At 38.2% G+C, this 13,087-nt stretch overlaps 1 protein-coding gene across 2 annotated transcripts in view; it reads right to left on the bottom strand.

The window, feature by feature from the left end:
• LOC132498846 (protein FRA10AC1) overlaps positions 1-13,087 on the bottom strand; it is a 40,929-nt gene that overhangs the window by 20,094 nt on the left and 7,748 nt on the right. For both annotated transcript variants that reach the window (XM_060113063.1, XM_060113145.1), the window contains exons 7-8: positions 12,510-12,593; positions 11,833-11,917 (exon numbers count right to left, since the gene is read on the bottom strand). In XM_060113063.1, coding sequence (XP_059969046.1) covers positions 11,833-11,917; positions 12,510-12,593 — 169 coding nt within the window. The remainder of the gene's footprint in view (positions 1-11,832; positions 11,918-12,509; positions 12,594-13,087) is intronic.

The raw sequence follows: 13,087 nt of genomic DNA, 5'->3' as shown, positions 1-13,087 counted from the left end.
TTTACTTTTAGACTTCTTATTAAAAGTTATAGGTGCCAGGCACAAGGTATGTAAATTAACAAAAAATATATACTGTTCTATGACACTGACAGAAAAAAAAGTTATAGTACAATAAAGAAGCAGTATACTATAATATGAGAGTACAGTCTTTGGAGTCAGAATGTTTGGGTTTATGTCTTACCTCCATCGCTTGACAGCTATATAATACTGGACAAGTTGTTTAATCTATTTGTGGCTCAGTTGCCTCATATAGAGATAACACAAGTACTACCTGCTTTGGGTTAGGACGTTTAAATGGAATAATACATATAAAGTACTTATAATAGCATCTGGTGTATAGTACACCAGGGGTTAGGAGATAATGTTCTACAGGCCTGCTGCCTATTTTTATAAATAAAGTTTTAATGGAACACAACTACAACCATTCATTTGTATATGGCTCGTTTCCCACTACAACAGCATAGCAATGAACAGGAAAGAGCAATGGTACCAGTCTGGAGCTGTAAAGTGGAAAGTTGTTAAATTTCCCTCCAGATTCCTAAACATAACTTTATAGTTGACCCTTGAACATCGGGTTTAGGGGCACTGACCACTACTACACAGTTGAAAATTTGAGCATAAATTTACACTTAGCCCTCCAAATCCAGGGTTCCACATCTACAAACTCAACCAACCACAGACTGTGTAGTACTATAGTACGTATTTAGTGAAAAGAATCCACACAGTTCAAACCCATGTTGTTCAAGGGTCAACTGTTATTTGCTTTTTGGCTAAAAATGATACAATGTTAAAATGTTTTCTCCACTATCTTATAAGACTCACATTCAAATGCTAAGTTACTATAATTTTAGTAAATGGTTTAGTTTTCTATTCAATTTACCATATAGTTAAAAGCTCAGCTCTAGAATCATGCTGACACAATGCAGGCTCTATCATTTATTAACTAGCTGTGAGGTTGGGAAAGTTACTTAATTTCTCAGTCTATTTCCTTTTTATGAGTAAAATCCTAATCTCATAGGTTGTTGTAATTAAGAAAGATAATTCAGATGAAGCGTTCAATGCCTGGTTAACTTTGCTTATTTTTATTTTATTTTTTAATCATCTATTATTTGAATTAGGCAATTTTGTATTTTAAACGCAAATGAGGGCTCAAAACATTTCAAAATATTCTAACTGAAAATAAAATAAAATCCCCCAGTCCAGGAAAAAAAAGAAATAAAAAATTCAAAAATAACTCTGTATTTAATTCTATTTTTAAGCCCATACATCTATGTGAGGATTGTTTGTCATCCAACAGATGTTGGAATGTCTACTGAAGCACAGTCAAATGTGTACAGCAACAGTTCCCAAACTTTTTCTTCCATTCATTAATCTATTCAACAAATAATTATTAAGCAACTACTTACTGGCTTGGCACTCTGCTGAGAGTATAAAGTGATTATTAAAATAAATGTCTGTCACCAAGAAGGTTATAATCTTATGGCGGATAAGAAATGTAACAAACAACTACAATATGTCCTACTACTTAAAGATTGCATAGAGGTTTTGCCTCAATATGTTTTTCTATTCTTTCCTGACAAATATTCCTGTTGATATGTTGGATTAAACACTTGAATTACTCAGGGTGCGGTGCTTAGCCTCCTTTTCTTCTCACTCTATCCTCTAGAACAAGGAGGTCACACATGCAAGCAATAAGAGAGAAGTATCCTGACTTCCTGACAACACAAAGTTCCATGACCATCCACCTGGACTTTTATGTTAAAGGAAAACAAACTTGTAGTTCATTTAAGCCACTGTTATTTGGGACTGCTTGCTGGTCCCTGTAGCTGAATCTTACCCCAACTGATACAATGATCCAACCAAATTCTCAATGATGAAAGGGAAAAAACAACAAAGAAGGAAATGGGGGTGTGAAACAAAGGCTGAAATTCACTGAAAATGCCCTAAGTATCTACTATATATATTAGGCACTTAGCTAGGAGTTTGTTGATTAAAAATGAATAAAACAGTGTCTTTGTGTAAGTAAAACTATGAGAAAATGCATAGTAGCAAGAAAGTCAACAGCATTACTCTTTCTCCAAAATAGTATGCCAAAAAAAAACAATCATTATCTTTGCCGAGAAGATATCCCTGGTATGTGTGGAGCAGGATATGGGAAATCTCTGTACCTTTCCCTCAATTTTGCTGTGAACTTAAAACTGCTCTAAAAAACAGCCTTAAGAAAAAAGATGTCCCTCTCTCCATATTTCCTATTTCTCTAGGATCTATACTCAAAACCTGCAAGTCATATGTGATTTCTTACTTGCACTTACCCTGGTATCTAACTAACTCATCATGTTCTAATAGAAAAACACAACTTGTTTCAAGATTATGCACTTTATTTTATTTATTTAAATTATTTAATATTTAGTTTTGGCTGCATGGGGTCTTTGCTGCTGCGCGCGGGCTTCTCTAGTTGTGTCGAGTGGGGGCTGCTCTTCGTTGCGGCTCACGGACTTCTCACTGCGGTGGCTTCTCTTGCTGCAGAACACGGGCTCTAGGCGCGTGGACTTCAGTAGTTGTGGCTCATGGGTTCAGTAGCTCCGTGGCATGTGGGATCTTCCTGGACCAGGGATTGAACCCATGTCCCCTGCACTGGCAGGCGGATTCTTAACCACTGCGCCACCAGGGAAGTCCCTATGCACTATAAAGTATGATTTCCAGTAATATACTGTGTTTTTATAAATGGGGAATACAAATATTTAACTATTTATTTATGTCCACTTTCTTCCCTCAACTATAGTTTTTTTTTGAGGGCAGACACCATGCTTTAACCCATAGCACCCAGCCCAGTCCTCTATAAATACTGGAAGACAATCAACAAATGAACCCGGGTTGAAAAAGTTTTGTTATGTGCTCCTTTTTTTTTTTTTTTTAATTTTTTTTCGCAGTACGCGGGCCTCTCACTGTTGTGGCCTCTCCTTCTGCGGAGCACAGGCTCCGGACGCGCAGGCTCAGCGGCCATGGCTCACAGGCCCAGCCGCTCCGCAGCATGTGGGATCTTCCCGGACCGGGGCACGAACCCGTGTCCCCTGCATCGGCAGGCGGACTCTCAACCACTGCGCCACCAGGGAAGCCCTGTTATGTGCTCTTTGAAAGACTTATACTTCACCCTCAACTTGCAGTATAATACATTCAAGTACCTCCAACTGCTGTGGTGCTTTTTGGATTCAATATGGTCAATAACTATTAGAGAGATGAGAGCTAGTTTACAAGAAACTGAGGAAGTTTTGGGGATACACCAAGTGCTGGGGTTTGTAAACAGGGTTATAAAAATGCACACTACTACTATCTATAAGAATATTGTGAAGCAACCCACATATTAAAGGCACTAGTGAAAAATTATTAAACCAATTATGGTTCTGAGATTTAACTATTTAAATGAAAAGAAATCCTTAGGATAAACAAATCTAAGATAGCTTTTTAGGGACTTCCCTGGTGGCGCAGTGGTTAAGAATCTGCCTGCTGATGCAAGGGACACAGGTTCAAGGCCTGGTCCGGGAAGATCCCACATGCCACGGAGCAACTAAGCCCATGTGCAAAACTACTGAGCCTGCGCTCTAGAGCCTGAGAGCCACAACTACTGAAGCTCACGCACCTAGAGCCTGTGCTCCGCACTGCAAGGAGAAGCCCACACACTGCAATAAAGAGTAGCTCCCGCTCACCGCAACTAGAGAAAGCCTGCGTGCAGCAACGAAGACCCAACGCAGCCAAAAATAAATAAATAATTTTTTTAAAAAAAGAGCTTTTTAAATAGGTTGTCTTTCTTAATACAATACAGATGTACACTATCCAAAACATACAGATTTATGCAACATTCCTTCCCCTCCCATTTCAAACTGAGATCATTTGTTTCTGGGTCAATTTATCTATCAGTAGCTAAAAATGTGAAAAATGAGATAGGAATAAAAATCATCCCAGAGGAGGCGATCAAAATGGCAGAGAGACATGGAGCTCACCTCCTCCCACAAATACAACAAAAATACATCTACTCGTAGAACAATTCTCAGAGAATACCTACTGAAAGCTTGAAGATCCTATACAACCAGAGCTGCAAGAAAGATCCCCACATAACTGGGGAAGACAAAGGGAACAGGGAGAAGAAGAGGAACTGGGGTGAGACCTACGCCCCTGGTAGGGAGCTGTGAAAAAGGTCCCCTCACCCTGGGAACCTCCTTCACCAGCTGGGAGGTCTGCGGGGACAGACAGGGAGCTTCAGAGGCTCGAGAGAAGAGTATGGGAGCTGGTCTGCAGCCCTGCAAGGTAAAGAAAGACCAGTATAGACGGTCCCCACCATGTCGCTACACTTCCTAGCCAGAGACACGTGCCTGAAGTGCACAGCAACTGGGTAGTGAAACTTGGGCTTCAGTGGACAGACTTGGGAAGAGGACTTGGTTTGGCTGCATGGAGACAGCCTGAAGGGCCAGGAGTGTGGCTTGGGCCAAAACTGGGGGTGTGCACAGGACAGAGAGTGGTTCTGCCATAGCAGCCTCATTATCAGCATGCTTGCAATGGGGCATAGCTCCGGCCACTGCAGGTTTTGCAAACTCTGTGGGTGCGCACACGCAGAGGCAGGGCTGAAATCTGAGCCAATTACCAGAGCTCCCACAGTGGGCGCACCTTCAGTAGGTTTTCGCATCAGTGGCTTTGTGAGCATGCATACATGCCTAAGGGACCTCCAAGCCGAGTACCGGTGCTCCCACAGAGGAACCAGCCACTGAAGGCAGTGCCAACAACAGTGATCTTTGTAGGCGCATGCACCAGGTGGCAGGCAGCATCACAGTTGCACGTCCCAGTGGACAGCTCCTGGGGAAGAATACACAGCAGCTCCTTTCCCAGAGAGAGTGCTCCAGTCCCATCTACCTCACACTGCAGCTTAGAACCTGACCTGGGTGGGGGCTTCTACTCCTACAACTGGGGAGCAGACCCTGCCCCTAACAGGGCTCTGACAACCGCAGAGCAAAGAGGAGGCCCTGCCCAACATCCAGTGCAGGCTCTGATCACAACACCACCAAACACACTGCCATCAAGGGGACAAGGGCCAACACACCCTGAGAAAAGATATGGCAAGAATCCTACCAAAAACAACCCTTGAACCAAGAATACTGGACTCCCACAGTCTACACAGGGTCGCTCTGACATAAAAACAGCCACAGTAGATAACTGTTTCTCCTAAATTCATAGAGTCAAAGAAATATAAGTAAAATGAAAAAACAAAGGAACTATTTCCAATTAAAAGAACAAGAGAAATCCCCTGAAAGAACAATGAAGAAGACTTCTCCAGTCTACCAGACCCCAAGCTCAAAAAGGAGGTAATAATAATGCTGAAGGAATTAAGAAAGACTATTGATAGAAATGCAGATCACCATAACAAGGAACTAGAAACTATAAAGAGGAGCCAATCAAAATTAGACAACCCAATTGCCAAGATGAAAACCAAGCTAAAGGAAATAAATAGCAAACTAAATAAGGTAGAATGAATAAGTGATCTGGAAGACAGAATAATGGAAATCACCCAATCAGAACAGCAGACAGAAAGACAAATGAAAGAAAAAAATGGGGCTTCCCTGGTGGCACAGTGGTTGAGAGTCCGCCTGCTGACGCAGGGGACACGGGTTCATGCCCCGGTCCGGGAAGATCCCACATGCCGCGGAGCGGCTGGGCCCGTGAGCCATGGCCGCTGAGCCCGCGCGTCCGGAGCCTGTGCTCTGCAACAGGAGAGGCCACAACAGTGAGAGGCCCGCGTACCGCATAAAAAAAAAAAAAAATGAAAGCAACATATGAGATTATGGGATAATACAAAGCATGCCAACCTATGCATAAAAGGAATCCCAGAAGAAGAAAGAGGAAAGGGAATCAAAAATTTATTCGAAGGAATTATGGCTGAAAACTTCCCAAACCTAAAGAAGGAAACAGATATCCAGATACAGGAAGCACAGAGGGTCCCAAACGGACCTCCTCCAAGACGTCATAATGAAAATGGCAAAAGTTAGAGAGGATTCTAAAGGCAGCAAGATAAAAACAAAGAGTCAGTTACAAGGGAACCACCATAAGGGTATCAGTTGATTTCTCTACAGAAACTTTGCATGCCAGAAGGGAGTGGCAAGATACATTTAAAGTCCTGAAAGGGAAAAACCTGCAACCTATGATACCCTACCCAGCAAGATTATCATTAAGCATGGAAGGAGAGAGAAAGAATTTCTCAAAGAAAAAATAAAAGAATACAGCAACACTAAACCTACTCTAAAAGAAATACTGAAAGGTGTTCTCTAAATAGAAAAGAAGCAGGAATCTATAAGAAATGGAAAATCACAATAGAAAAAGTAAATATATAAAAAGATTGAAGATCACTTAAATTAGGCAGTACACAGATTAAAGAAACAATCAAAAAAGTCTGTGAAAGTGATTATAATCACAATGAACAGCAAAAAGATAAACACGAAGATGAGAAACAGGACATCAAAACTACAAAATGTGGAGGAGGGGAGTAAGAAAATGTAGATCTTTTAGAAAGTGTTTGAGCTGATATGACCACCAGTCTAAAGCAAGTAGATAGAGTTATGGGTTAACATACTTGAAAACCAGGGTAACCACAAGTCAAAAACATACAACAGATTCACAAAAACCAAAAGGAAAGGAACTCAAGCATAATACAAAAGAAAACCATCAAAGCACAAAAGGAAAAACAGAAAGGAACAAAGAAGAAATACAAAATCAACAGGAAAACAAGGTTTAAAATGGCAATAAATACACTTATCAATAATTACTTTAAGTGTCAATGGACTAAAAACATCGATCAAAAGACACAGAGTGGCAGATTGGATAATAAAACAAGAACCTGTAACATGCTGCCTACAGGAGACCCACTTTAGGGCTAAAGACACATACAGATTGAAAGTGAGGAGATGGAAAAAGATATTTCATGCAAATGGAAATGACAAGAAAGTGAGGGTAGCAATACTCATACCAGACTTTAAAACAAAGGCCATAAAAAAAGATGAAGAAGGACACTATATAGTGATAAAAGGATCAATACAAGAAGAGGATATCACACTGGTTAACATATACACACCCAATATAGGAGCACCTAGATACATAAAACAAATACTAACAGACATAAAGGGAGAAACTGATGGGAATACAATAAGAGTAGGAGACTTTTAACACCTCACTCACATCAATGGACAGATCTTCCAGACAGAACAGCAATAAGGCAACAGAGATCCCAAATGACACAATAGAACAGTTAGACTTAATTGAAATCTACAGGATACTACATCCAAATAAAGCAGAAAACACATACTTTTCAAGCACACATGGAACATTCTTTAGGATAGACCACTACTAGGACACAAAACAAGGCTCAACAAATTTAAGAGGACAGAAATTATTTCAAGCATCTTTTCTGACCACACCCACATGAAACTAATCAAAGAGAAATGAGGAAAAAAACTATTACATGGAGACTAAACAACATGCTACTAAAAACCAATGGGTCAATAATGAAACAAAGAGGAAATTAAAAAATCTCAAAACAACAACAATGAAAACACAACCATACAAAATCTATGGGATGCAGCAAAAGCAGTCCTTAGAGGGAAGTTCATAGCGATACAGGCCTTCCTCAAAAAACAAGAAAACTCACAAATAAACAACCTAACCTACAACCTAAAAGAATTAGAAAAAGAAAAGCAAATAAAACCTGAAGTCATCAGAAGGAAGGAAATAATAAAGATCAGAGAAGAAATAAATAAAGATTAAAAAACAACAGAAAAATCAATAATACCAAGAGCTGGTTTTTTGAACAGATAAACAAAATCAACAAACTTCTGGCCAGGCTCACCAAGAAGAAAAGAGAGAGGACCCAAATAAATAAAATAAGAAATGAAAGGGAGAAATAATAACCAACACTACAGAAATACAAAAAATCATAAGAAGATATTATGAACAGTTATATGCCAACAAAATGGACTACCTAGAAGAAATGGAAAAGTTTCTAGAAATAGCCTGTAAAAACTGAATCAAGAAGAAACAGATGATTTGAACAGATCTATCACTAGAGTGAAATAGAATCTGTAATTTAAAAAATTCCCTGTAAACAAAAGTCCAGGACTGGATGGCTTCATTGGGGAATTGCACCAAACATAGCTAGAAGAACTCATACTGATCCTTCTCAAACTCTCCCAAAAGATTGAAGAGGAGGGAACACTCCCAAAGCCATCCTATGAAGCCACCATCACCCTGACACCAAAACCAGACAAAGACACTAACAAAAAAGAAAATTACAGGACAATATCTTTGATGAATATAGATGCAAAAATCCTCAACAAATATTAGCAAACCAAATCCAACAACCCATAAAAAGGATCATACACCATAATTAAGTTGGGTTCATTCCAGGGTCACATGAATAGTTCAACATATGCAAATCAATCAATCTGATATATCACATCAACAAAAGACAAAAACCACATGATCATCTCAATAGACAAGGAAAAAGCATTTGATACAATATCCATTCATGATTAAAATCTCTCACCAAAGTGGTTACAGAGGGAACATATCTCAACATAATAAAAGCCATTTGTGACAAACACATAGCCAACATAATACTAAATGGTGAAAAGCTGAAAGCCTTCCTGCTAAAATCTGGAACAAGACAAGGTTGTCCACTCTCACCACTTCTACTCAACATAGTATTGGAAGTCCTAGCCACAGCAGTCAGATGAGAAAAATAAAAGGTATCCAAAATGGAAGGGAAAAGGTAAAATTGTCATTATGTGCAGATGACATGACACCCTATACAGAAAACCCTAAAGACTGCACAAAAACTACTAAAACTGATAAATGAATTCAGCAAGGTAGCAGAATACAACATTAATATACAGAAATCTGCTCTATTTCTTCATACTAACAATGAAATATCAGAAAAAGAAAGTAAAATAAATTCCCATTTAAAATCGCATCCCCAAAAAAAGAAAAATATCTAGGAATAAACCTAATCAAGGAGGTGAAAGACTTATATGCTGAGAACTATAAAACATTGATAAAGGAAACAGAAGATGATTCAATGAAATCGGAGGATAGCCCATGCTCTTGCACTGGAAGACTTAATATAGTTAAAATGGACATACTACCCAAAGCAATCTACAGATTAATGTGATCCCTATCAAATAACCCATGACATTTTTCACAGAACTAGAATAAATAATCCTAAAATTTATATGTAATCACAAAAGACCCAGAATTGCCAAAGTAATTCTGAGGAAAAAGAACAAAGCTGGAGGCATAACCCTTCCAGACTTCAGACAATACTATAAAGCCACAGCAATCAAAACTGCATGGTTCTGGCACAAAACAGACACAGATCAATGGAACAGAATAGAGCGCCCAGAGATAAACCCACACACTATGGTCAATTAATCTTCGACAAAGGAGGCAAGAATACACAATGGAGAAAAGACAGTCTCTTTAACAAGTGGTATTGGGAAAGCTGGACAGCCACATGTAAATCAATGAAGTTAGAACACACTCTAACACTACACACAAAAATAAACTAAAAATGGCTTAAAGACTTTAATATAAGACATGACACCATAAAACTCCTTGAAGAGAACATAGGCAAAATGTTCTCTGACAGAAATCGTAGCAATATTTTCTTAGGTCAGTCTCACAAGGCAAAAGAAATAAAAGCAAAAATAAACAGATGGGACCTAATTAAACTTAAATGCTTTTGCATAGCAAAGGAAACCATAAACAAAATGAGAAGACAACCTATGGAATGGGAGAAAATATCTTCAAATGATGAGACCAACAAGGGCTTAATTTCCAAAATATACAAACAGCTCACACAGCTCAATATAAAAAAACCCAAAAAACTCAATCAAAAAATGGGCAGAAGACCTAAATAGACATTTCTCCAAAGCAGACATCCAGATGGCCAACAGGCATATGAAAAGATGCTCAATATTGTTAGTTATTAGAGAAATGCAAATCAAAACTACAATGAGGTATCACCTCACAGCAGTCAGAATGGCTATTATCAAAAAGTATACAAATAATAAATGCTGGAGAGGGTGTGGAGAAAAGGGAACCCTCCTACACTTTTCTTGGGAATGTAAATTGGTGCAGTCACTGTGGAAAAACAGTATGGAGTATGGAGGTTCCTTAAAAAACTAAAAATAACGTTACTGTATGATCCAGCAATTCCACTCCTGGGCATGTATCTGGAAAAGATGAAAACTCTAATTCAAAAAGATACACACACCCCAACGTTCATAGCAGCACTATTTACAATAGCCAAGACATGGAAGCAATCTAAGTGTCCATCAACAGATGAATGGATAAAAAAGATGTGGTATATATACACAACGGAATATTACTTAGCCATAAAAAAGAATGAAATAATGCCATTTGCAGCAACATGGATGGACCTAGAAATGATCATACTAAGTAAAACAGACAGAGAAAGACAAGTACTATATGATATCACTTATAGGTGGATATCTAAAAATAGTACAAAGAACTTATTTATAAAACAGAAACAGACTCACAGACACAGAAAACAAATGTATGGTTACCAAAGGGGAATATGGGGGGAGGGAGAAATTATGAGTATGAGATTACAAATACACACTACCATGTATAATATAAACAACAAGGATTTACTGGATAGCACAGGGAACTATATTTAATATCTTGTAATAACCTATGATGGAAAAGAATCGAAAAAAAGGAAAAAATATATATAACCAAATCACTTTGCTATACACCTGAAACACAATATTGTAAATCAACTCTACTTCTATTTTTTAAAAATCACTTTAATATTAACTAAAATAGGACTTCCCTGGTGGCGCAGTGGTTAAGAATCCACCTGCCAATGCAGGGGACATTCCCTAGTCCAGGAAGATCCCACCTGCTGCGGAGCAACTAAGCCCGTGTGCCACAACTACCAAGCCTGCGCTCTACAGCCCGTGAGCCACAACTACTGAGCCCACATGCCACAACTATGAAGCCAGCGTGCCCTAGAGCTTGCACGCCGCAACTACTGAGCCCACACACTGCAACTACTGAAGCCCATGTGCTCTAGGGCCCATGTGCCACAACTACTGAGCCTGCGTGCTGCAACTACTGAAGCCCGTGCGCCTAGAGTCCATGCTCTGCAACAAGAGAAGCCACCGCAATGAGAGGCCTGTGCACTGCAACGAAGAGTAGCCCCCGCTCGCCACAACTAGAGAAAGCCTGCATGCAGTAATGAAGACCCAATGCAGCCAAAAATAAATAAAATTAATTAAAAAAATTAACTAAAGTAAGATGTAAAGCAGGAAGGGAAATTTGCCATTATTAATTGGCACTGATAAGAGCTATTTTTACTAGAATAGACATTTACATAACAGAAGATGTGCATCTGCCTCTTTATATGGTAATCCATTTGAAAAAAAAAAGCCTATCAATTTCAAACATCATTTGTGAAAGAAGACATCATTCAAAGTGTCAAATAATGATCACTAGAGGCTCTGGATTAGAGTCAGGATAAAACAAGATTCAGCAGCCACCTGTGTTTCATTTTAGACTTTTCACGTCTCAGTTCACAAAGAGGCACCCTTGACTTCGGGGCCCTTTGTAAATTCCACAGCTATCAAGGTTAAATGGTCCAATTGATACTTCATAGATGGAGGACAACTTAGAATTGAATTAGCATCTTAAAAGAATACAGGGCACAATAGTATATTAAAAAGTAATACTATATGTGAATAAGAACCTTCTTCTATAAATATCTGGAAGACATACCTTATTTTCTTTGTATCTGGTGAGATCTGCTACACAGTATTCCTTGAATAATTTATCATAGTATTTCTTTGCAAGTCTCTTCTCCCTAGATTCATTAAAAAAATATAAATCTTACATATTTAGAAATTCAACCATTGTTTGCTACTGGAGGCAATGTCAAATAAATAATGCATATGGTATAAACATTAATGTTTTAAAAGAGGTCTATTACTTACATGTGCATAGAATATCTGAATATTAACTATTAATAGTGGGTCTCTAGGGAGGGAAGCTGGAAGACTAATAGTCAAAGATGAGAAAGAGACTGACTCTTCACTTTTTACCCTCTGTAATGTTTGAATTTTTAAAACCATTTTCAGGTTTTACGTTTTCCCAAAACATTTTTAAAATTTAAAAAGAAGCGTACTACAAGACAACAAATAATATTGTAAAAATTTCATAAATTATTTTTTAAAGACAAAGTCAAGCAATGAGAAGTCAGTTAAAATTGTTAAAAATTACCAAAATAAACAAACCAGATTCAATAATCTGAGGCACGGTTTTATGTTCTCGATTCAGAACTGTTCCATGCAGGGGCCAAATGCTTCGGACAGGTGACAAAACAAGAAAACACTCAGGGAGCAGGAGAGATAGGACTATAGCATTTGACACATTATGTCTCACACGGGTACAATTACCAATTCATGTCCATTTCATCCTCCTCATTCCATAGGAACCTGTGATTTTCTCGTATAATATCCATGTCTATCTTGTCATTTTCTCTGAAAAAAAAATAATTTTAAATTCAATATGAAAACAAAATTAGTCAAACTTAAGTTAAACAGTGTGTGAGATTTTTGAGCACCTGAGTAAAAATAAGATACACAAAGATAGTTTTATATGTATGTATGTATGTAAGTATATTTATAAAAAGTATTTCAGTATTTTCAAAAGGTAGTTATAAAGAGTGCTGCTACAGAAACAAATGGATAAGGAATCCACCCATCTCTACAGCTGGTTCAATTACACAAAGGGAGCTAAATTACCAAAACTAGGATGAGAAATCTGAATGAACACTAAATGGATAAGGAAGATGAATGAAAATAAGTTTCAGAATCTAAAATAAGTAACACCATCCTATTGTGATCTCATTTTAAAAATATATAAAAAATTTCTCCACACCTCATTTTACTACATCTTCCTAGGAAGACTGAGTAAGGGAGGAAGAGAACTGAAAGAGATGATTTTTCAAGATGATAACAGATTGGGGACAGAA

The sequence above is a fragment of the Mesoplodon densirostris genome, chromosome 1 (assembly GCF_025265405.1).
Source record: "Mesoplodon densirostris isolate mMesDen1 chromosome 1, mMesDen1 primary haplotype, whole genome shotgun sequence".
In the NCBI taxonomy this organism is placed as follows: domain Eukaryota; kingdom Metazoa; phylum Chordata; class Mammalia; order Artiodactyla; family Ziphiidae; genus Mesoplodon; species Mesoplodon densirostris.
This window is presented reverse-complemented; position numbering and strand designations above follow the sequence as displayed.